The 25,483-nt window shown below is 48.0% G+C and overlaps 1 protein-coding gene across 3 annotated transcripts in view; it reads right to left on the reverse strand.

Moving 5' to 3' along the window:
* The window catches only part of RFX4 (regulatory factor X4), a 136,044-nt gene that overhangs the window by 70,318 nt on the left and 40,243 nt on the right, over positions 1 to 25,483 (reverse strand). For 2 of the 3 annotated variants that reach the window (XM_045779781.2, XM_087868784.1), the window contains exons 4-7: positions 23,811 to 23,934; positions 6,946 to 7,007; positions 2,587 to 2,800; positions 1,189 to 1,266 (exon numbers count right to left, since the gene is read on the reverse strand). In XM_045779781.2, the coding sequence (XP_045635737.1) occupies positions 1,189 to 1,266; positions 2,587 to 2,800; positions 6,946 to 7,007; positions 23,811 to 23,934 (478 nt within the window). Of the gene's footprint in view, positions 1 to 1,188; positions 1,267 to 2,586; positions 2,801 to 4,448; positions 4,544 to 6,945; positions 7,008 to 23,810; positions 23,935 to 25,483 lie in introns of those variants that run through there. The other variant, XM_045779782.2, reaches the window with a different exon arrangement.

A 25,483-nucleotide genomic window follows, 5' to 3' on the forward strand; every position in this document is an offset into this window, starting at 1 on the left:
TTCTAATGTCTTAAGACTTAGGGTTATTTGTTACGGAAGCCAGTGTTATCTGAACGGAGTTTGAACCTTTATTTGCTCTGATCTCAGTGATCTTTGGGATATAAGACATAGCCAAACCACAACGTGAGAGAAAGCAGTGATTTTTCTTTCTTTAAAAAAAAAAAATCCACTTAAATCGTTGATCAAGGAATTGGGAGATTTAAACAATCTTGTGAATAAAAGCCAAGAGCAGGAACAACAGTCCTTCTCTACCAGCACTCTGCGGCCCCCTCTGGAGCTGGGTCTGTGAGCCAAGTGCCAGCTCGCTGGCGACCACCAGCACCCAGGTTACTGAGGGAGCAGCCGGTGAGCTCGTGCAAGTAAGCGCAGCACTCAGTGAACGCTCACCGCTGTGAGGCACAGCAGAAAGGCACAAGAATGTGGGGGAGAGAGCATTTTGTGCTTTACGCCATTTTGTACCCTCCCCTCTCCCACGTTGCACACCCCCACCCCCGCCCCAAAACACACACTAGGGAATCTCCAGATCTTGTCCACCAATAGCCCCTGGTTTTTACAGTCCCACTGGAGCCTGCACAGTCCTCCAATTCAATGTCCATAACCTATGCCAAGGGGTTTGTGGGGGTTTGGGGGATTTTTTTTTGGCCTGAAGGCATTTTCTGGAAACAGAAAGGCCTCAGGTTTATAGGGTGAAATGTGTGGCTTCTTGCCATCCCCCTGGAAGGCTCTTTTGGATAACACTTTAGGCAAGAAGATTTTATTGTCTCTCTGGTTATGTAACTGGTACTTCACCCTCTCGTTTCTCCTCTCCATTCTTTAACTGTACTATTTTAGAATAAAAAGAAAATGGAGCCTCAGGAAAAGATTAAATCCAAAATATAGGAAAGCTTTCCTTCAGGTTCTCTGAATCTATAATACTGGGTGTAACGATCACCCTGCGAGACCGTCTTTCTTGTAGGCCCATGGGGCAGGAGGCAGCTCACTAGTGAGATCAAGGAGCACACAGAAGATGTGTAAAACGGGGGTAAGAACAGTGCTTGCTTCCTGGAATCACTGGAAAGATTATGTGAACTAATGCACATCAGGGGTTTCCAAAGGTCTGGCACCTGCTAGGAGCTCACGAGATAGGAGCTCCTCCTACTATAATACTTTAATGCAGAGTGTTCCACAGCTCAACACTTATTGACCTACCTCATCGAAGTTGGCTCTTATTACAGTGTCCAGGATTCTCTGACAGTGTGTTCTGTACATCATAATAAAGGTCGAGACCTGTGGGGAGTGGGGGGGAGGATCAACAATAAAAGCATAATTAATACACATGACTGCTACCCTTCCTTGGAATTTCAATTTTCAAGTCATGTATTCCCTGTTAAGGGACGAGATTCGTTTAACACCTACTCATCCACTAAGACCCAAGGAAGTCTAACTCGTTCGTGGTGCTCTCTGACCCCGGGCTCCCTCTTCTGTGCTCCCACGGCACCTGGGCATGTTTCTCCATCTGGCACCTGCCCTGTGATCCCGTGGAAAGCATGGGTTTCTCTCTCCCCCATTCTCCGCTCATGAGACCACGGGCTCTGGGAAACCTTAAATGGCATATCATTCATGCTCATGTACCCAGCACTTTGCAGGGCGCCTGGCCCACAGTGGAGCTCAGTAGGGCGTATTAATTAAATTCTCCTCATCAGCTAAGATACGGAAAAGTTACAACCCAGTGAGTACTTATAAGAAGAGGTGTTTGCCAAAAATCACAAAAAGACATTCAGAAATTTCCTGGAATCTGCTCAGCCAAAGAATTTCATCTCTAGCTCCATTTATCCAAGAGTTTTAAAACTGTCATATAGGAAGTTTGTTGATTAAAAAAAAAAAGGCAACGTTGAGGGGAAAAATGTACTAGTTCTTAGATTTAAAGCATTTACAGACGTTCTTTTTGTTTCAGAACGTAGACATGCACTCATTTTATGTGAACTCAATTTGCTTATGCATGAACGTCCGTCTCCCTCCTTGGCTGCGGGGTTCCCGGGAGCAGGACTCAGGTCTCCGTTACAGCGTATCCCAGCTCCCTGGGGGCTGTGTGTGTGGCAGAAGCTCTACGTCTGCTGGTGCATTAGGCTGCGTCAAGATGGGTGCGGGACTGATGTATGGCCAGTCCTTTTCTCCAAATGCCTATGACCCAAACTATCTGATTCGCAGCACTATATTCACGGGTACATTGTCATTAACTAAAGTCCATATTTAATTCAGATTTCTATCTTTATAGATTTTTAAAATTTCTTTGAGAGTGAGTGAGCATAGGAGCAGGGGGTGGGGAGGAGCAGAGAGAGAGGGAGAGAGAGAATCCCAAGCAGACTCCACACCCAGCTCAGAGCCTGACTCAGAACTCGATCCCACGACTCTGAGATCATGACCTGAGCCAAAATCAAGAGTTGGACACTTCATCCACTGAGCCACCCACGTGCCCCTCTATCTTTATATTTTTAAACTCACCATTTTGCACTGAGCGAGAGAAAGGGAGAGAAGTTGTGTGTGTTGAGTGAGAGAGAGAGAGAAAGGGAAGCCACCCACTCCCAGCAACACCTCAGATGTGGTCACCTTCTCCTCAGGCAGACTGGCTGGCAGATTTAGATCTTTGACATTTGGAAACTCTGGCAGCAACGTTCCAAGTTTGGACCGGGGTGAATATGCCACCGTCTGTTTGCTCACTTCTTTCTTGCCCGTCTCGCTCACCCAGGCGGCTCCTTTCTTGGAATACATCACATCGTAATACTGGGAGCTTTCCTTCACCGCAATGCCATAGTAATGGTACCTGGGCCACAGAGAGGGATAGAGAGAGACAGACCCACATACACTGTTATCAGGTGGGGTTTCTGGAGCGGGGTGGGGGTACCCAAGGCCAGGGATGGCTGGGCCCATCCTCCCTGGGCTAGAAGAGTTAACTCTCCTGGGAGCCTTGACATCTCAGAAATCTAGAATTAAACCAAAGTTCCAAGTTGCCAGCCATCAATCAGGCAGGTAAAAATAACCAAAATTGCCTCCTACAGAAAATGTTAAGTCGAATGAATACTTTGCAAAGCAGAAAGGGGGGATGAAAAAATTTCCATTTGTATTTAATCTCTTATGTTGAGCCAATGTGATCTCAGAGGTACAGAACTCGAGGGTCCTCTTCTGTGGAGACCCAAGAAGAAGGGCGTGTTTGCAATGGCTAACTGTACCACCACCACCAATTCATTGGCCTCGGTTTTTCTTAGTCAATAAATGGTAGTCTTAACTGTATCTTTAAAAAGATACATTCAGTGGCTCAGCTGGCACTGGATACGTAAAAGACCGAAACTTTCTATTATCTCAAATGGGCTTAGTAATAGCAACGTTTTCAATGAAGACGAAGGAGGGACAGAAGCTGCACTTTGGATTTTCGCTACAGAAACTACTGAGCACTTGCTATGGGCTGGGTACTTTGCAACTGCTTTACCTACATGAATTCGAAAAATACTACTAGGAAATGGGGATTAGAACAGTCTTCCTACGGAAGAGCAAAAGGAGGAAGCTCAAGAAATTTGCTCTAGGTCATCCAGCTTTTTAGAAGAGGTTCTTGAATACACATCTCTTTGACCACAAAGGCACTATGCTGCCCTAGCAGAAAACACTGCAGGACGCCTTTACAAACTCGGAGTCACTCATGGAGAGTAATAAAAATACAGATGCCTGGGCCCTTCCCAGACCTACTGATTCAGAATAGGCGAGTGGGGCCCAAGGATCAGCCCTGAAACAAGCACTACAGGTCATTCCGACACACGTCAGTTTGAAACTGACTAGCTTGCTCGGTTGAGCACCTGCATTACATTCCCGGGTCTACGATCCCCAGTCACTGGAGAGGCTGTCATTATTTACTCTCGTGAACTGGTGCTCATCACAGCACCTAATGTGGTGCTAAGTACTCTACACACACCACCTTATTTAAGCTCACAAAATCCCTCCAAGGCTGGAATTCACACTTTACATTAGCCCCATTTTACAGATGAGGCAACTAAGGCCCAGGGAATTTAAGTAACCCACCCAAGATCACCCAGTGAGTAGAGGCAGGATTTGTACCTCTAAAGTGCTTTAACCACTAAGCCAGTGATTCTCAAACTTTAACTGCTAATAAGAATCACCTACAAAACATTAAAATACAGACTCCTGGGCTCCACCCCCCCCCCCCAAAGATTCTGATTTAGTCGGTCTAGAGTAGGTTTCTATAGTCACACGGCAATGCTCATGGAAGTAATTCATGGACCTCGCTTTCAGAAACACGGTGCGGCACATTACGTACTCGTTGCTGCTCACGGAGGTATGGCTGGTGGTAGTCATAAAACAATACAAGTGAGAAAGCGTTCTGAGTTATGGGAGAGGCTTCGCGGGGAAGGGAGATGAGCACACATAACCTCCCCTCTCCCTGCCCCCCTTGCTCCTGATACCATTCTGTGATATTTCTGCTTAGTGGGCATCTCGCCTCTATCTGAATGCCTCCTGGGATGAAGAACTCAGGCCCTCCGAAGGCAGCCCAGTTCATTTTGGGTCGGGACAGTTATCAGAGAGTTCTTCTCTGTGTTGAGCCGCTCTCTGTCTTCTGCACCTTCTACTTCCCAACTGTCGTAACTGCCTCCCCCTCGGAGAGGCACCCTGGAGGGGCGGGGGAGGGGCAGTTCCGTGGGCTCCAGGAGCGCCCTCCAGGTGGCCAGGCAGTTAGGACACGCCTCCCTAACCCTAACAAAATTCTCCTTTATAATCTCTTGAGATCTGGGGAGTGATAATATATTCAGATCAGACCACTTCTTGATTTTCCCGCGTGTGAGCTGCTGAAATCAGCAGTTGCAGTGAAGCTATCGGGCTGATCACTTCTGGGTTTTTCTGTTTCAGTTCTGTAGGACACATCAACACAATCCAGTCACTCCCCACCCCCACATGTATCCTGTCAAGATAAATTTGTTGAGGGGTTTTCTCTCTAAGGCCGAGTGGCAGGTTGGAGACTTGAGCTTCTGGTTACCTTTCAACTGGTTCGAGATGTGACCAATCTTTGGGGGGGTGGGTTGGTCCTTATGGAGGGGATACCATGAAATTGACACCACTGAATTTTTAAAGAAGGTAGTGCCCAATTTGCCAGCTTCTGGGTTAAAGAAGAAGAAAACAAAAAACAAAAACAGGCTCTCACATGGGGGCAGAGGGAAATTTTCTCCAAGTTTATAAAGGATGGGAAACGGTTCTGTTCTATCTTTGCTATCTTTCCTCCCTGTCTCTACTATGTATCTATTTTTTTGCGGTCTTATTTCTACTCTTCTATCTTAGAGATGAGCAACAATGTATTGGAGCCAGTGACTCTTCAAAGACCCATTCATTTCCATTCATTCAACACGCTTCCAACCATTCTCTTTATCTGTGGACTGAATTGCCCGTCATGTGCCAACCACTGGGCTTACCAGCGAATAAGTAAGGAGGGGGGTGGTTTTGTACTCTACTCTTACCAAGGAGGAAGCCTCATTTTAAAACAAATACTGATTTTTTTTCTTCATGGATGACATTTGTTCTTCAGAGCTCTCACCTTGGAAAATTATTAGAAATTTATTCCAAAACATCCCCTGCTCAAATTTTCTGTAAAGCTCATTGGAAATTGACCCCAGAGCTTCTGAGCCACCACACAAAAAATGAGTTTTGTTATTTTCAGAGCATTACCAAAAAGGGCTTTTCCCAATTTGATCATCTAGTTTTGTTTTGTTTTTTTTTAATCTAATTTGGCTCCAAAGTTAAATCCGCCTTGGGAGGATGGGAACGCTGCCCAGGGATGGCAGGAGCAGGCGGAGTGAGGGGACATTATGGGACATGCTGCTTTTGAAGTACAACCCTTTCAAGTCTTACAAATCCTATATGGTTGTTTGGGGGTTTGGTTTTTTTCTAAGTGTCAGTATTTTGTAAGTCAGTATGTGCTGATCTGCTACTCAACATGGTCAAAATGTTAGAAATGCTACATAATAAGGCACCCTCTAGCGGAGTCACCATGTACATCAACATAATAAAGGTTCTGAGAAGTCCTGCGATAAAGGAACCTGTTGAACTCTGCGCTTCCCAAACGTATGTGGCCAACAGAGCTTTTCCACGGAACACCTGTTAACATCCAGTGATTCTTGAAACACCCTTTGAGGAAAATCTTATAAATCAGATTTTAGTGAAGCCTGTGCAGTGAAGGCAGAGATTCCCTCCCCACCAACTCCCACGTAGGAGAAGGGGTCCACGCATCCTTCTCACTTTTCAGGACTCTTCCAGAAAGGCCTTTCCTGGGCTACCCTTTCCAAACTAGGGTGCTCTCCTTTTGTTCTTCTCTATGACAAGCCTGCTTGTCACAATCTGAGCATCTTGTTTTGATCTGTCTTCCCCACCAGAGTGTAAGCCCCACGAGGGCAGGTGATCTGCTCCTTGCACTGTACATGAGACCGAAAGTGTAAAAGCAAACATGGGCAGGCTGGTTGACAGAAGTGATGGCTGCTGTGTACGGGGGTCTTGCTGGACCTCTCCACCCCATCTCCCTCGCAGGGATTGGTCCAGGTTGCTTCTCTGGTTGACTGGATACTATTAGAGTAGAAAATGTGCTCAGCAAAACAATCCAAGGAACCTAGAGATTGTCCAAGAAGCCACCAAGTGCTCTTTTAAGTGATGCCCAAGACAATTGACAAGAACACCTAAAGGCAGGGTGGCATAAAGTCAGATTCCTTAAAGCAGCTGGGGGGGCCCAATGGCCCGGGGCCTTCCCACAACCTCTCTCTCAGGGGCCATGGGAGAGGGGGCCCTGCTGTCTATGTCTCCTCCGTGCCAGGCACAGACTTCCCACCAGGCCTGTGAACGGAGCTCAGGATAAAAGACCCGGAGTGCAGGCCTGATTCAGAGACGTGCGCTCTGTGGATGAGACGGCCTCCCGGTGCTTACTTTGACTGTCCTCGGGTCCCGAGTCTTCTGGTGGTTAACTGTGGAAACTGCTGCCTTATGATCTGTAAGTCAACACAAGAATCAGTTACCCATCGGGAAAAGTTGGGAGCACAGTCACTGCGTCTGACAAACAGCATCCAAAGAAAAGGGAAAACATATGCCCTTGACTGCAATGATTTATTGGGAGTCAGTTGGGACCCTGGAGAAGATACCAGTGTTGGGACCTGGGGGGGGGGGGTGGCAAGCAGGGGAGTGATTGTGAAGTTCTGGACTCTGAGGGAGTCTCACTTGGCTGCCCTGCACTTTGCCCTGTTGCTCACAATGTGGGGGGAGTACGAGGTGATGCAGAATGTGTCAGTCCCGCCACCTAAAGCCTTCCAATGGATTCCATTGTGCCTGGAATGAAGACCCACCCTTGGCCTCTGTCACCTGTCCTTGCTCTTACCTCCTGGTCTTCCTCTGCTGTGACTCACCCTTACTCACCAGACTCCAGCCACACTGGCTTTTTAAATTATTTTCCCTATTCCTGAAACACACCAGGCTCGCTCCCCCTGGGGTCCTTTGTAAGGCAGTTCCCTCCACCCCGGGATGCAACCTCATCCACATCCCCGCAGGACTGGCTCCTTTGCTTACAACATTTGGGTGCCTGCCCAGAGGTCTTCTCTGACCAGCCGGGGGTGGGGGGAGCACCAGCAATCCTACACCATCTCATGGCCCTGCTTTATGTCTTCTTCTCACTCCACACTCTGAAATTATCTTGTGCACTTGCTCCCTGCATGCCTATTTTCTGCCTCCCCGTACTTGAATGTAAGCTCCCTGTGAGCAGGGACCTGGCCCCAGGCTTGGCACCTGTGAGGAGAAGCCCAACCCCTGCCCAGGGGTATGCTCCACTCATCTCAGTGCTGCCTAGGATAGTCACAGGGATTTGTAAGAAACTTTGATGTTTGTGGAAAGGCAGGATGAGGCAGGGGTTCTGGGGAAAGGCTTTGGAGCTAGGCTACCTGGATTAGATAGATCTAAGCTTGGCCACTTGTTAGCTGGGGACCCTTAGTGAGGCGCATTACCATTCAAACGACTCAATTTCCTCAGAGAACTCTTGTAAAATCTAGTAGTAAACATATGTGGATAATTTGCAACAATGCCTCGCACTTAGTAAGGGCTCGACAAACATTACCTGTTATTACCACTGATTGTCCTGATAACTCATCCCCTTTTACTTCGAGGGACTTTTCTCATTTCACCCAACTCTTCCAGCCTCCCTCCTCTTCTCATACATCACCAAGCAGGCACGCATGGTCAGAGAGAGCCTGCCTGCAGGCTGCCCTTCATGAGATGAGACCGAACTGCCGACTTCCCACTGGCGGGGCATGAACAGAGTGTCTTCTCAGACATGGGGCAGAGTCTCTCCTGACCTGTTCACATCCTCTTCCATCCACACCGATACGCTCTCATGGATGGATCTGCTCAGTCCTCAACAGACACTTACTGACACCCTGCTAGTTAGTTGAACTTGGACGTGCTGTTTAATTTCTCTGCGCTTAGTTTCCTCCTCTGACGTCAGGGGACTTGGAGGTTTATGTACTCCTCCCCAGATCCGAGGGATAGGTGATGGTGACCTCAACTAAGTCAGCATCGGTGGGATGGAAGGAAGTGGATGAATCAGAGAGAAATTGAGAGTCTGGAATGGGTGCCGTGAAGATGGACCATTTCTGTACATTAGCAAGCTGTCCCCAGTGTGAATAATGGGACAGGTTTTCCTCATCTGAAAATGGGTAAAACAAAACAAAACAAAAACCATGCATTGCTCACAAAGATGGTTAGAAAATCTAATAAGAGAACATGACGATACTGCTTTAGGAAATAAAAAGGGCTTCTAAGATGTTATCTGATAGTGATGATACTGCAGGAAACAATGCAGTCATTCTCTGAAATCTTGGAGGGCGTTACTTCTGTGGTTGACACAGCTTGGTTTCTTTCACCCTAACTCCTGGCAGCTGAGGATATGGGTTCTCACTTTGTCTATGTCCCTCTCAAACTGCTGTGACCTGAGGAACATGCAGGATTCAGGGCGGGGTCTGAGCAGGGTCCGCGACGGGGCTTTCTAAGCACTCTGCCCGTGATGCGCACCACGGTTTTGGTGGCCTCACCACCTCTGGCCAAGGACGCCCTCAGACTTTCATCACAGAACTGGTCTCATCACAAAACTGCCAAGATACGAAGCAGCTGTTCGCAAAGCTGCAATACTGAACTGTTTTAGACACGCGGATAGAGATTGAAGGAAAATACAGAAAGCAAGAAGATGGAGGGGTTCTTCACTTGGTTAAACGGGCGTTACGATTTGGGTTCAGAATTTCCTATCCATCCAATACAATAAAGTTCCAAGAGCCCCAGTCCCCACAAGATAAACACACACACTAGTTGCTTAGGAAAAGCAGAGATTTTTCTGCATTTGGGTCTGGGGAGATTTCCCCCATACAGCAGCAGGCCATTCAGTAAGGCACCACCTTTAATGCTCTGATATCAGCAGACATTTGGAAAACGATAACATTAAGTGCTGTCCAAGGTGTGGCAAGACTGAAGCTCTCCCAGCTTGCTGACCCTGTTTATGGGTACAAACCTTCCCCGAGCATTTTCACAATACATATTGATGAGAACCACAAAATATTCATAGCTTTTGGTCTATGAATTCCAAGGAACTAATCTGAAGTAAGAGAAAGCTATGTGCAGGGTTACTAAGAAGACAGAAAAAGTGGAAACAGTATCTAAGTGTCCGATGGTAGGGAGCTGGCTAAATCAATGATCATACATGCGCTTGGACCACGACGCAGGCATTAAAAATGATGTAATGTGGGGACCTGGATGGTGCAGTCGGTTGAGCATCCCAGTCCCACTCTTGGTTTTGTCTCAGGCCCTGATCTCAGGGTTGTAAGATTGAGCCCCAGGTCGGGCTCCAGGCTGAATGGGGAGTCTGCTTGAGACTGTCTCTCCCTCTCCCTCTGCCCTTCCCCCAACCTCCCCCTCTCAAACGAATAAATCTTTTTAAAAAATGATAGTAACAAAAACTATGTCACAGCACAGAAAGTTTCTGTATGACATAATGTTAAATGAAACAGCATACCTCACCCTACGTTGATGCTGTGCTTATAATTTATGTTTTTACAAATATAGGAATGGAAAGGGAACAAGGAAAAGTAAAAATGGGTATTTGTTAGGGTAGTAGGATTGTGACTGGAACAAAAAGTTTTTTGTATAACATTTGTGTACAAGGTCAACTTTTTCCGTAAATAAAAAAAGGGTTTTCTTACTGGAAATATTCCTAGTTGACAAAAGAAGTTCAAGATGACCTTGAAAGAAGCACCAGAAATCTTCCAGAATGTTCTGGTGGCTCTTTCCCTTTTTCTTTTCTTTAAAAGAACCACCGCCTATTCCCTGCAAATTATATGTAGATAATAAAAAAAACCCAGCATTTTATTCTTCCTGTTGTTGTTCCTAAGCTTTATTATACGTGATTTCAGAGAATGGGCAAAGTCCTGAATCTTTCTAAATACTTATCCAACAGCACCCTATGTAATGTCCTGGCCCTAGGCTAAGGTACTAGGGCCACAGACTCTGGTCTAGAGATGTTCCAGAAAGCCCCCAGGAAACAAGGACAGGTTTCTGGAGCTATTTGTTCTACCTGTAAGAGGCAATAAAACGCACAATCGGTGTGCTTCACGTTCTCTGTGCTGTGACCCCCGAGAAACAGAAGAGCAGAAGATGAGGTCGGGGGGCCAGGACGGGGTGATGGAGCACAGCCACGTGGGGCCACGTGCGCCTGTGTGAGCACTTCCGCTTTTACCCTGCATGAGATGGGGCAGCTTCACAGGGAACAACTCCCACGCGGGGAATTGGGGAACCAGTCTGACTTACCTTTCCAAAGGATGGCTCTGGCTGCTGGGTGGAGAGGTGACCATAGGGGCCAAGGGGTGGAAGCAGGGAGGCCATCAAAAGGCCGCAGCGTAGTCCAGGCAGGAGACATTGCGGCTCAGCACGTTAACTCATCGATTCAATCCGTGGAAGAGTAAGGGAAGTGTGTCTTGTTGGCTGGCCACGGAAGTTGTTTCCAATGTTGTGTTAACAGAAATCATGCTAGAAGCAGTACCTTTTGCACCATGATTTTTATTTTTATCGCTAGCATTTTGGGGGGGCTCCCCCCTCATAATAGTTTCTTGGGTGTGGAGCTGCTTGATTAAAGGGGAGAAGCACTTCGAGGTTCGTAAAAGATTTCATCGAGTTCCTTCCCGTGAAGTGTGGAAGGTGATTATCACTTTGAAAACAATGTGCTAAACTCAAGAGCCAACAGAGACCTTCCATTTGAGCATCACGGCTCTTGTCTGTGAAACGGGGATAAAACGCTTGCTCGGCTGACCTCACAGGCTTACGGCAAGGCTCTAGCTCCACAGGCTCTCCTGGCGGCACAGGGGGACAGTGACCCACTGACAGGCAGGGCGCTGGAGCAGAGGGGGCTGCAAGTGGTAACACCCCCTGTGTCCACTACCCTCAACCTCTTCTAGCCCATTCTCTTCACTGACAGAGCTACCCTCGGATGGGTTTTTGGAGGATCCCCATTCAGCTCGTTTTCTCAGGCTTTTGTGGTGTGTCCTGGTCTCCCAACAATATATGTGTTGGGATATTCAGTTCTCTTTGTGAAAATACTTTTTATCCAGAAGTACTGGAAGGCCAAGTCCTCTCCTCCTCCTCCAAAAGGGAGGAAGGTAATTTCAGACAGAGAACTAAGAGGAAGGGCCGGCTGGGGGGTGGGGGATGGGTGGGGCGCCGCTGCACCACACCACGTTCTGCCCAAATGGAGGTCAAGACTTTTCCCACTCTGAGCAAAGAAAGGGCTGTAACAGACCGCACCTCCTCCTTCCAGCCCAACAAAAACCTGTGGGAAGGGGGTTTGCTGCTTTTTTTTTTTTAAGTGTTTCTTACGGGGTGCAAATTACAAATTATTCTCCTCGCTTTTCACCAAATAATCAGCTGGTTGGTCCCAGAATCTGAAAGCCCAGCGCAATTTGGTTTGAGTCTCAAAATGCAGAGTCGGTTCAGCCTCACTAAGGCTGTTCAGCTTTTAATTTCTGGAGCAAGACTCAGCAAACAGTCAAACACTTTTGTGGAGCCGTGAAAGCTGAGTTTCGCTGTTTGATAAATGAGCAGACGGCAGGCAGCCCCTCTTTCTCTTTTTGTACGGATTCAATGAAGCCTGCCTAAAGAACACCACATGCTGTTCTAGCTACTGATCTAACATTCCGCAACATCCCAGCCTTCCAAATTCCCTTTAATTACTCGGGAATCCCACCCTTCTCCCTTTCAGCCGAGGCAGCCGGGCTGGGCCGGGCCGGGGGCTCCCTGGGGCTCGGGTGGGAAGCGGAGCAGCTCTGCAGAGCTCCTGTCCCGGGAGCTGCAGGGATTCTTCTTGGAGGTGGTGGCCAGGTTATCCATCTGTCTCGTCCATGCTTCTCCGCAGCCGACAACACACTGCTCCAGGCTGAAGGGAATTCCGCATGTGGGCTATCCTGACCTCATGGTGAGGGTGCGGTTTTTTAAGAAACGTGAGTTTCAGGCACACGTTTCTGAAATGGCATATTCAAACCACGGCCCTCCTTTAAGACAGGGCAAAGGAAAGAGCCACCCCACCGCGCATCAGCAAGGACCAGGCACTAGATGAGCACGTTACACACAACGTTGAATTTATCCTAAAAATGACCCTGGAGGAAAGCGTGAAGATCGCCGTTTCACAGAGGAGGTCCTGGGATCTACGTCCATTCAAGGCTGCTCAGACCCACAGACTCCAGCCAGTGGGAGAAGCGGGGTCCCAGTTCCACTGTCCCTCCTGTCCCTTGCTTTGGCCGGCACCCATGGGAGCCAGCAAGGGGTCCACCAACTGAGTGTGAGACCCCTGACGTCCTCTCTAGATGCTGCCTCAAGGGACACCTTTAGAGCCACTCGGGAAAGCCACTGCATCTCGTGATTCTTACAGACAGGCTTTGTTTGATTCTGACCTCAAACCCGATGATCTTGATCCCGCTTGATCTCCAAACTCAGTCATCAGGGACGGCTTCGGTTGTTTCCAAAAATTCAATCCACCCTCAGTAGGCAAAGATTTGCCACCAACAAGAACCGATCCAAAAGAAGTTCCAAGGTAATGGGATAAGTGCAGATCCTCCCACACTTTGAAGGAGACAAACTCATGTGTATAAAGGAGTCAAGTATGCTTAAAACAGTTTAAAAATAAGAGCCGTGGGTCTTAGTTCAGAGGTTATTTGGGTGTGGGAAAAGAAGAGGGACAACTCAAATAGCAAGAAATGAGAAATTCGGTATGATGACAAGTTGTCGTTTTATAACCGTGTATTGCAAACGTCTTGTGCCTTCTCTTAAAACACACACACAGTATTGCAAACACAAGAAAGAAATGATTAGGGAACGCGATTGGTTAAAGGGATTAATATCATCACAACTTGAAGTCTGGAAGTGAGATACGGACTCACTTTCCTTGTTGACAACAGATCTCACCCCTTTAACAGAGAAGAAAAAAAGTTAAGTCTGGTGATAGCAATAAGGATTTTTAAACAGCCTACCTCAATGCTTACATTTTGAAATGGGTGTTTGCCAGAGTGGTGACACTATGCTGTGCCCCTCTGGCCATTCAACAGTTTTTTGTAACACTGACTGGGCACCCGGCACTGGGGGTGGGGGTGGGGGGAGGTGGTCAATAGGGGTAGGACACTGCAGGTTCCATAGGAAATTCCCCAAGAGCAATTTCAAACATTCGCAAGAAATTCGTCTCTAGTGCAATAAGGCAGAAATGGAATTTCAAATCGTGTGTGTGGATCAAGGCAGGATTCTGTGAAAACCCCCAGGGCCAGGAGGGTAACAGCTACTCTGTTGCCCCGTAAGAGGTCCCATGGAGGACAATTCCAAGAAGTCCCAAATTCCCAGTGAGCCCAGTATTGTCCTGAGGCTGCCTGGGTGATGTATCACGTGTGTGAGTGTGAGAAAAGACAGTCGTCACACACGGATTTAGTTAGAATGAGGTGAGTTACATAAGCTACAGGTTAAGTCAAAACTGGAATAACTCTGAAGGCGATAACAAGAGCAGGGGAGGGCGGCAATGGCAGCATGTGTGAGAGGCAGGAAATTTTTAGAACAATTGTTCTCAAGACTGTTCAGAAGGAAGAGTCGAAACATCGATGCTAGGGGTGATATATTAAAAACACGTATTAAAGTCCTGAGATGTTGCCATGGTGAACCAAAATCGTAATTACCGCTCGCGTGCATCGAGTGTTTGTATGTACCAGGCACTGAGCCAAGGAAGTCCCTCTGACAGTCATCCTGCCAACAACTCTCCACGTGGTTGCCGTCACTGTCCCATTTTGTGGATGGGGAAACAGAGGCCCAGAGCGATTCAGAGATCGTCTGAGCTCACGCAGCGGGTAAATGGTGGAGACGGGATGCGAGCCCACACAATGTGACTTCTGAGCTCTTAGATGGCATGACACGAGGGACACCTGAAATAAACTCTGGGATCTGGGGTGAAATCAGACCTGACACAGACACTCCACAGCAGACACTTAAGGTGAAGGAGAACATACACGAGAATTTAAAGTTGAAGGAAACTCTATTGATGTACTGAATTATTTCCTTTCAAAACTGGAAAGAGACCATTCCTGAAGGATCCTAATGCCTCAAGAGCACCTTGATCTTCATCTGTGCCCCTGCAGGGGCACATGCGGGTCCGGGCCAGGGCGGGCTGTCAGGACTCTCGAGGAAAGAGGGCAGGCACGCAAAACCAGAGGCACCTCTCCTTCCATCTCTGTTCCAAGCACATGCAGCTGCCCCGAAGCACGGGTCCCCAGAACACGCTTGGCGTTTTTTGGCATTGCTCAAACATGGCCAGCCGTGAGGAAGGAGCCAAATACCCAAGGAAGAGCCACCCGCAGCCCAAATTGCCAATTACCTCAAGTCCTCATGGGGAAAAGGCAGGCTATAAATAAACTCAATTCACACATCCGTCGAGCCAGCTTCCCCTTCTCCAGCCTCCCTGCTGCTTCCTGGTGTCCCCGCCCCTCGGCAGGCACCCACTGCTCCCCACCACACGTGTGACCTGAGAAAACCACTCGGTCCCTCTCCTCATCTCCTCAGCTAGAAAAGGAGTGTGTGTGTGGGGGGGGGAGGGGTCTCACCAACCAATCTCTAAGTCCCTTGAATAGACTAAACTCCTTTAATTTGAGGTTTTAGTAACCCATATGTATTAATGAATTACCCTGCTCTGCTCTCGTTGCATTTTTAGAGACTCAAGGAAAGGAACTGAGGATTCGGGGACATCAACAAGTCTTCAGGGGACCTGCAGTTTTGAGCCTAACTGGCCTCTCCACAGATTCAAATTACACTGTGTCACAGCTGTCTAGTGCCTGTCCACGAATCTGCCTCTTGCTGACATGTTCAACGATGCTGACCATAAATCACGTGACCCTGCCACAGCCTTAAGAGATCACATTGTACCACCTCTGTCGCTTCCCCTGGGTTCCTAATTTGAGAGTGTTCAGGACATGCTTTCAGGATCCTGGGCTCCATTTCTTAGTTGTGACACATGGAAGGATACACGGGGGCCAAGTGGGGAAAGAGGTCAAAAGGTCCAATCTTCCAGTTGGGAGATGAGTAAGTCCCGGCAACGCCATGTTTAGCATGGTGACTATACTTCAGACTTGCTCTACATTTGAAAGCTGCTAAGAGAGTGGATCTTAAAAGTTCTCATCACCAAAAAAAAAGTTCTCATCACAATGAAAAAAATCATTAACCATGGGTAGTGATAGGTGTTAACTAAGCTTATTTGGTGATCATTTCGTGATTCACATATATATCAAATCGTTATGTTGTACACCTTAAACTAATACGTTGTATGCCGATTATATCTCAATTTTTTAAAAAAAGGAATACAATGGATTTTTAAAGTGCCCTTATGTGGATGAAATGGTGCACTGTTTACCCCTTTTTCCTTATTAATCAAACTCTAATTTTTTATTCCAGGAGGCAATGGTCTACATTTTCATTTTTCCCTGACAACCAAGGGCAGCAGGTGAGATGCAGGGGACATCACTGGGCAGGGCTCTGGGAAAGCTCCTGGAGACAGCTGCTTTGGCTGGAGTTTTGACCTTTCTCTTCTTACCCCCTTTTCCCCGCTTGTTGCCTGGAATATAGCCCTTGTTGTCCAGTAGCCACTTCGGACCACGAGGTGCTGCAAAGTTGGAAGCCATCTGCCACACAAATGGCCGAGCACAGAAAGAGAAGGAACCCAGGTCCCTGAGGTACTTCTAGAGCTGTTATGCCAGCACTGGGTTATCACCTTTTATACTTACTCTATGTGAAGAAAAGTAAAATCACTCATTTATTTATGTCACTGGGGATGGAGAGGGGCATTTTTTACCCACAGTCCCAACACAATTCCTAACCGATCTACCTTCTGATTTCCACCCACGATTTACTTCACGGAGAGGGTTCCAGTGGCCCTGGAGTCAGCCGTGTCATCTCTCAAAAGGAACAAAACCAGCATCTAGCTCACAGGGCCGTGTGAGGAGAACACGAGATGCCGCCATTACAGTTCCTAGCTGCAACGTCTTTCCAGCTCATGTGGTAGAGATCCTCGTATGTTTGTAGACTAACTTCCGCACGTGACGGATGGAGGGACTGAGATGTAGAGAGTGAGGGTGACAGGCCTCAAGTTCAGGACTCCACACCTGGCATTGTTGGAAACTCCTGGCCTACAGCACACGGTGGAACCTCAACAAAGGTCTATTGAAGAAGACGTGTTTTTGCCTTTCAACCGCTCAGCAACGCCTGTTACAGAAGCTTGGAAAGCAATCCATTTGTATGTCAGAGACGTGCTCTGCCTCAGAGATCTGAGGCCCGTTTTTGTTTCCAAAAAAGCTCAGCTTCCTGCTAAGCACCGAGACAGATGCCCCATCTGTGTGCAGGTAGAGTTTTTGCTAAGAGTTTCCAAAAGACCAGTGGAGCCTCAGGAGAAAGAAGTATTTGGTGACATTGAAACGCCCTCTTCAGCTTCCGTAGATCTCACAGGGCAGCGGTGGGAAGAGGCTGACCCTAGGTATCTGGGGCTGCTCCCAGATTGACCTCGCTCTCGGGCTGCTGGCCATCCCCCACCCCCGAGGAGGCAGCAGTCTCCCCTCTGTGTCCCTCCACTCATGGGTATTCCAGCTCAGGGGCATGTCCGCCATCATGTTCTGTGGTTTTCCATGGGGATGTGTCCCTTCTGCAGCCTGCTCCCCTTGAGGACAGACTGTCTTCCTCACTCCACTCCCCACCTGCCCACACAGAGCTGGGGCCACAACAGGATGAGGTCAATGACTATCTAATAACTGGGTGAACACAAGGGCTGAGGGGCGGAGCAGTATGGGGAATCCTGGTGGTGGAGTTCACAATGCCTGGAACCCCTGGGTGGGCAAGATTTGAGGGGGCCTTTCTCAACTGTGATGACCAGCACACTGGCCCCTGACAGATGGAGAGGCCGAGACTTCACTCCCAAGCTCCACCATCTGAGAGATTGCCAGCTGGCTGCTAATGACTACACCAAAGTCCAGAGGCCCACTGCTTCATTCTCCACACAGACCCACCTCCCGCCTCCACACATACACCCTACCCCCAAAATAAATGCTCTGAAAATGAGATAACCAGAATTCCTGGTTCACGTCCACTTACTGGCTATGTGGCCTTACCTCTCTGGGGCTCAGTTTACACATCTCTATAGTGGGGGTAATAACAGTTCCTACCTCATGAGTGGTTTAGAGGAGGCTGATATATGTAAAATGCCTACAACAGTGCCAGATCATAGAAAATCCTATGTGGTTGCCATTTTTATTAATTTTATAAAAAGTCTGTGGATGCTGCATTCATAATTAGACATAGCTAAATACATCTAACATCGGTTAAAAAAGAGTTATCTTTTTTTTTTAAGATTTACTTATTTAGGGGCGCCTGGGTGGCACAGCGGTTGGGCATCTGCCTTCGGCTCAGGGCGTGATCCTGGCATTATGGGATCGAGCCCCACATCAGGCTCCTCTGCTGTGAGCCTGCTTCTTCCTCTCCCACTCCCCCTGCTTGTGTTCCCTCTCTCGCTGGCTGTCTCTATCTCTGTCAAATAAATAAATAAAATCTTTAAAAAAAAAGATTTACTTATTTATTTGAGAGAGAGAGTGTGTGCACAAGTAGGGGGAGGGGCAGAGGGAGAGAATCTTCGAGCACATTCCCCGCTGAGCATGGAGCCTGATGTGGGGCCCCGTCTCATGACTCATGAGATCATGACCTGAGCCCAAACCAAGAGTTGGATGCTTATCCAACTGAGCCACCCAGGTGCCCCAAGGATTATCTATTAATAAGCTTGGGCAATTTAGCTGGATATGATGTCATGTGTAGGCCAACTGATCCCTACGATCTTGTGTGTGTTTCAATTTACAGTTCCATTATAAAATTTATTTTACTGCTTTTGCTGGAAAACTAGGGTTGCCATTTTGGAAGTATTTTTTCTCAAGCTGACAAGCCTGCAGACACCAGCAGTAGGAGGAAAAGTTCAGGGAAGAGTGGAAGGTCAGACCATGTTCTCCCCCTCCATAATGCAGGTCTCCAGGACACATGTGGTCAAGGCTGAGCTGAGGGTCAGGGAGACCTTTTCAAGTGGATTTGAGGCTGCAGGTTTTGACTGGAGTATTAGACTGGACTTTAACGTCTGAAAGAGTCTAAATTATCGAAGAGAGGCTTGTTCTTATAATCAATAACCAAAAAGCTATTAAACCTGCCATGAAACCATGGGTCAGGGAAGGAGGTTGGCCATAACATGGTAGAACAAAGCAAAGTCTCTTTCTGTTTGTACACTGCTGAGTCCAGCCTGTTCCATACACTAGTTACCTTTGCGGGAGCTCATTTGGGCATCTCTGAGAATCAGGGTGTAATACTAGGTATGCAGTGAGCTGGCCAAAACCCTCCAACACAAGAACAGAGCCATGGGGTGAATCCTCAGTGGAGGAGAAAGAGCAGCCTGTGGGTGGGTAGTGGAAGGGAAGGTCAGCTGGAGAGCCCATCCCTTTAGCCAGTGTGGATGGAGCTCCATGGGGCTCCCCCAAACGCATGACTGGACTCTTCCCCCAGCAGATGGATGGCGAGCCCAGCAGAGGTCACTAGCAGGAGGAGCCCTCACAGAGCACTAGCTGGTCAAAATGACTCCTGCTGACTTTCTTCCTCCCACCCTTCTCCAGGGTCCCTCTGCCCCAGCCCTGAAGAAATCAGAGGACAGGGGGAGAGCCCACCATGGCCCTCTTCCACAGAGCAAATCCTGAGCCTCGGGAAGGGAGAGGCTCCGATTTCGTGTCAGATGGAAGTGTTTGTTTTGTTTGTTTTTTGTCTCTTTTAAAGATGTTATTTACCCATTTGACACAGAGAGAGAAAGAGAGAGAAAGAGAGCGCACAGAAGCAGGGGGAGCAGCAGGCAGAGGGAGAAGCAGGCTCCCCGCTGAGCAAGGAGCCCGATGCAGGGCTCAATCCCAGGACCCTGAGATCATGACCTGAGCTGAAGGCAGATGCTTAGCCAACTGAGCCACCCAGAAGCCCACAGATGGAGGTTTTAAACCAGACCGAATGGGACTTTTTCAGGGCTGAGAATGATTAATTATCCATCCAAGACCAAAATGATGGCTGAACACCGTCGGAGGCTGTGGGGCTTCGCTGTGATGTCATCAGAGGACAGAGCAGGAAGGCTAAACAGAGGACCCTGAAGGTGGTCCTTCAAAGTTCAGGAAAATACAATCAGTTTCCACTGGTACCTGAACAAGCTCCTCCCTGCTCTGCAAACAGGCTAATGGAAAATGGATACAATGCCTGTTTCATATGGGCCTCATACAGGTCAAATTCACACGTGTCAAATGATTCCGGTGTCCTTGGCAAATAGCCGTAACATAAGTCATTCAATCTTCAATAAATATCTGAGGCTCTATTATGTGCCAGGTGCTATTCTGAGAGCTGGGGACGCATAGTGAACAAATCCTCATGGAGCTCCATTGCAGAGAAGGAGAGAAATAAAACACAAGCAACTAACATATACATACATACATTCACATATATGTTAGTTGTGTCATATATATATACATGGTAGTTCTATATAATATATATTAGCTGTAACATATAGTGGTAGAATAATAGGCAATGACATATAGATAACTATCCATATAACATGTAATATATTAGTTATATCGTATAGATAACAGTTGGGACAGTGATAAGGGCTATAAAGAAAAATAAAGCATGGTAGGAAACAGAGGAGACAGGATGGAATGAGGCCAGTTTTAGATAATGGTGCCTTCTTCCACCGGTAGAACACTTTATAATTTTAAAAATGCTCTCCTAAGCACTGTCTCATTTTATCCCTAGAGTAATTTGGGGAGGGATTATTCCCGTCTAGAGGTAAGGAAATGGGAGCTCAGAAGAGTTCAGTGACTCCAAGCTGGGTGACCTTTCATTACCCTGGCCAGCAGAAAAGCAGGCACAAGACCAGCTCGGCTCGAAGCTTCAGCATTCTCTGCGATCCCTAAATTAATTCTGGGACCCAAAGTCAATACGGTATTACTGGAAGCCAGTGCTCATGGAGCTTGGCCGCAGTGCTGGAAAGAGAATCTCTTTCAGACCTTACTTGCAGCAAAACAATTGCTGCCCTCCCCTCCCTTTATCAAGGACAGTATCCCAGCCAGGCGACATGGGGGGAGAGCCTTGCGGCCTGATGCCCATTTCACCCAGCCCACTTGCAAGCTGGGGAGGTGGGGGTAGGGGGAGGAAGCTGCCACCAGTGCTGTTTTTCTCTAAACATGAAGCCAAAGTATTGAACCTTGCCTGCTCAGAGTTACAAGTTCAGAGATGAATCGAAAGTTTGGATGGATCTGCTCAAAGGAAGGCTGCCCACGATTACATCCCAGGCTTCACAGAACAACCGGTCCCTTTCTCTCAGGGGGGGATGGCGGCTGCAGCTGGGAGCCCTCAGGAAGGACAAGCGTGGCCGGGACTTCAGTTCAATGAGCTCAGTGCAGAAACCCTCAGCAGGCTCCTTCTGTCCTCTGTGGCTGGAAGGCCAGCCCCCGTTCCCAGTGCATTTGAAATCGATGGCAAGGTACCTGCAAAGAGCTCTTGCATTTGTGCTTTTAATACCATTGGAATATGTCCTTGCTTTTGGACCAAAGATAAGATGGGGTTTGGATGTCTTTTTTAGTGACTATTTTGGAAGGAGCTGACATTGTAATTCTTAGAGAGAAAAAGTTATTATTTGGAAAAAGATTTTGAAAAGCCATTTGGTATAAATAAGACCCGTGGGCATAGAGGTCAGCAGGAACAAGGATCAGAGAACAGAGGCGAGGGGCGCCTGGGTGGCACAGCGGTTAAGCGTCTGCCTTCGGCTCAGGGCATGATCCCGGCGTTATGGGATCGAGCCCCATATCGAGCTCCTCCGCTATGAGCCTGCTTCTTCCTCTCCCACTCCCCCTGCTTGTGTTCCCTCTCTCGCTGGCTGTCTCTATCTCTGTCGAATAAATAAAATCTTAAAAAAAAAAGAGAGAGAACAGAGGCGATTTGGTGGAGGTTGCCCCAAGGAGGAAGAGGGGGTGGTGAGTTGTGGGAGGTGGTGGAGGGGGAGAGAGGAGGCCGCTGAGCAGAGAGGGCTGAGACCAGCTGTGGAGAACAGGCAGTGGGGAGGCCCCGGGAGCCTCCAGTGTCGTGGGGAGGCTTGAGATGGGGATATCCATTCCATTGGACACTGTTTGGGATGTAACCCTCTCCTGCAAACTTCAGTCTACTGGGATCACAGATGCTTTCTGCGGGCTGTCTGGTGCAAAGCAAAGAGGACCCCGAGTTTCACTGCTGGCTCACAATGGTTCAGAACAGTTTCTGTCCAATAATACTTCCTGGAATGATGAAAACATTCTATCTGTACTGTCCTATATTATAGCTTCTAGTTACACGTGGCCAGGGAGCATCTGAAATATGGCTAATGTGACTGAAGAACAGAATTTCTTCTTCTGTTTAAGTTAAACAGCATATGTGGCTAGCCGCTACTGTCCTGAACAGCACAGGTGGAGAGAGGTTTGTATGCAGAAGAAAGAGTCCCAGGTCAGGGGGACTCAGAGAAGCTAAGTGATGAGTTCAGGACAGTGAGCATCCTTGACTCTCCACTGGGGCGCCTGTGAAAGAGTGTGGATGCGAGTGAATGTCCATGGACCCCAGACATGTGACAAAGCTCCAGTCTCCCCTGCATTCCCGGTGTGCTCTTCCTTCTGAGAACCACCCGCTGAGGGGCTCACCAACGCCCTCCCTCCACTGTGAGGCTCTCCACAAGTGGGACCCACACCGGATTCCCTCCCGGGTCTCCGCAGAACGCGGTGCCTGCCATGCAGCCCATCTCGGCCAACACCGACGGACTGGAAAAATGAATGAAACGGCAAAGCCGGTTTCCCCACTGACTTTTTAAAACAATTATTTGCACGTATAAGAAATAGCATGAATGCATCACAACAACATCTGCCCTCCCCTAAGTCACAATGGAGCATCCTCGCATTTATTGAGTGGAGCCAATTCTCAGCCACATGGCTTTGAACTTTCCTGGGGGGCTGGCTCAGGCCTGACACTGCTCTCTTTCCCCTTTTTCCCGCTGATGATTGATCTGTTGGGTTGGGGATCTGAAAAGGGAATTCGTGAAACGTCTACACTGACCTCTTTCTGCCACTTCAGTCCTTGTTATGCCCGCACTCAGAAAACTGGCAAGGAATTTGGTGCAAAACACACCTGCTTTTTTGTGAGGAGACGCAGCAAAATGTATACGTGGGGAAAAGAAGCTAATAAAAAGAAGAAGAGTTTGGATGTACCGACTCAAATTAAAGTGGGTATTTTAGAGGTATAAAAATCTATCTATCTATCTATCTATCTATCTATCTATCTATCTATCATCTATCTATATTTTAAGATTTATTTGGGGAGTGGCACACAGAGAGGGAGATAGAGAATCTTAAGCAGACTCTGCACTGAGTGTGGAGCCCAATTCAGGGCTCGATCTCAACCCTGAGCTCATGACCTGAGCCAAAATCAAGAGTTGGATGCTTAACTAACTGAGCCACCCTGGCACCCCCAAATCTATATTTTTATCTATGAAAGAGACAAATGATCGGTCTGAGAAGAGCGCCCCAACAGCGTTCCTTGGCCTGTTAAATATGAAAGATGAGAGATAACAAGTTTCTGTGGACACAACCCAAAGTGTGGATTGTATTTTTACCGTGAGATGGACAGACAGCAGCCAGGCCTGCTGTATTATCACAAATACAGTACCACGCCCCACAGAGGATTTTCAGACCGCCACGCTAATGATTTAGGGCCATTTTCCAGTTTCTCCAAGGCTTTCACATTACAAAGCCAAGCAGTCTGCCCGCCCCAGACTCCCTGACACACACGTTAACACACGTGGGAGTTTCGTATTTGCCTCTTAGAGGAAAAAGCCACTTTCTGCAAATTAAGGATTGAGGAAACTCATGTTAGGTGTTTGCTTTTTACTTTATGACCTGTCTGTATCGTTTGGAATTTTTAATACTTTGGTATTACTTCGTTTTGGGATTCGGCTTGGTATTACTTTGTTAATAAGTGTTTGCACTTTAACTTACAGTAAAGTTGCCAAAGTACTTATTTTGGTAACTTAAAAACAAAAGCAGTGAAGACGTTAAAGATGATTAGGAACCATGCATAAGTGACTTAGAAGAGGGGAGGAAAAGGAATAAGCCTGGGCAGGCCAGACTCACCTTTCCAAAGCTGGCTGCGTTGACAGGCTGGGTGTCGTTCTTCTCGCAGAAGTCCAGGTAGTGCATGTAGAGGGCACTGCGCGGGATGCAGACCCCCTCCGCAATTTCGTAGTTTTCCTCCAGCCTGAGGAATAAACGCCCAATGAGTGAACCTCAAGCAAGAAGGGCACGTGCCTTCTAGTCCTCCTCCAGAGACTTGGAGAGAACTCTTCCTCCAAATGGGGAAACCGAGGCCCAGGAGGTCAAAGCAACCTGCCCGAGGTCAGGCATGGAGTTGGTGGGGTAGCAGGACTGGACTCGTGGTCCCTGTGGGTATGACCTTGGGGCACTTGCGGCTCAAATTCCCAGGCCCTCTCCTCCGTGCTGTCATTGGTCTGGGCACATTCTGGGTGATTCAGTTTCCCCCAAACTCAAAAAAAAAAAAAAAAAGATACAAGAGCTTGTAGGTGCCCCATTCAGCCTCGCTTTGACCCACACACTCGCTTGTGCAGCCATTTCTAGCAGGTGTCACGGTGTTGGAGCGTCTTTGCTCACAAGAGCAGCGCCATGGGATGGCCTGGGGAAACACGTGCCCAAGGGGAAGCCAGACAGCTGGACAGCCAGAACCCCACTGACTCAAGGGAGGTTTTATGACCACAGCGGGGGCCGAACCCCTTGCTCTCTTCAGGATCACCTCTCCTGTGCTGGAATTATGATTCCATGCTTATTGCCTTCTCAATTGAGTACAGGTTAGGGGCCCAGGGTGGGGGCTTTGCATGGGGTTCAGACTCCAGCGTTGTCACCTGCTGGCGTAATGACCTTGAACAAGTGATTTAACCTTAGACCTCAGTTTCCTTTTGGAGGTGCTGGCTGTAATTGCCTTCTAAGCTGTCGTGACGATCAGATGTCACACGTGACCTGTGCCAGCACGTGCGAAACGTGATAAGCACTTGCATGTTGGACCTCATCATCCCCCACTCCTCCTCTCCATAAAATCTCTTTGGGTACCTAGATGTCCAGAATCTGTGCTAGATCTCGGGCACATAAAAGTAAACAAGATATAGTTTATCATTTCCCCCCTCTTTAACCCAAACACCAGAGTGTAGGCATCAGAAAGAATCCTGCCCCCTCTGTCATAGACACGTTGGAAAATCTAACACTCCTTCCAACAGAACTGCTGGGACGCATGACAATCTGGGGACTTCCCGTTGGGCCTGTTGCTTTTAGAGCCTGGGGCACACGCTGCTCAGCTAACTCACCAACAGAAAATATTCCTCTTTTGATCACAAATTGGATTTTAGGAAACAACCCAAGGTTACTTGGAACCAACTTTGAGGGATAAAGTGGCTGGAATAACCCTTTCATCCCAAACGTTTTTTGGGGGGGAAGGGGCAAAATAAAGCATGATTCTAAAGCAGTGGGATAAATATCCTCCAATGGCTTCTAACTTCTCTGGGGGCACTTGCCAAAGACGTGGTCCAGCGCGGTCGTAACTGTGAAGTGGAATGAGGACACGGCCTCCCGAGGTGCCCACTTGAAAGGGCAGCGCTCGTTTGGCTCATTCCGACATGCGGTTGAAAGAAAATCAATTCAATCATTTCATATCCAGACTCCACTGATGATTTCAACCCCAGCCATGCTCAGATGAATGAAGAAGCCTGGTGCTGAAGGGTCTCACCATCTCACCCACTCCC

This window comes from Ursus americanus, chromosome 17 (genome assembly GCF_024610735.1).
Source record: "Ursus americanus isolate L20-20 chromosome 17, mUrsAme1.1.p, whole genome shotgun sequence".
NCBI classification, from domain to species: Eukaryota; Metazoa; Chordata; class Mammalia; order Carnivora; family Ursidae; genus Ursus; species Ursus americanus.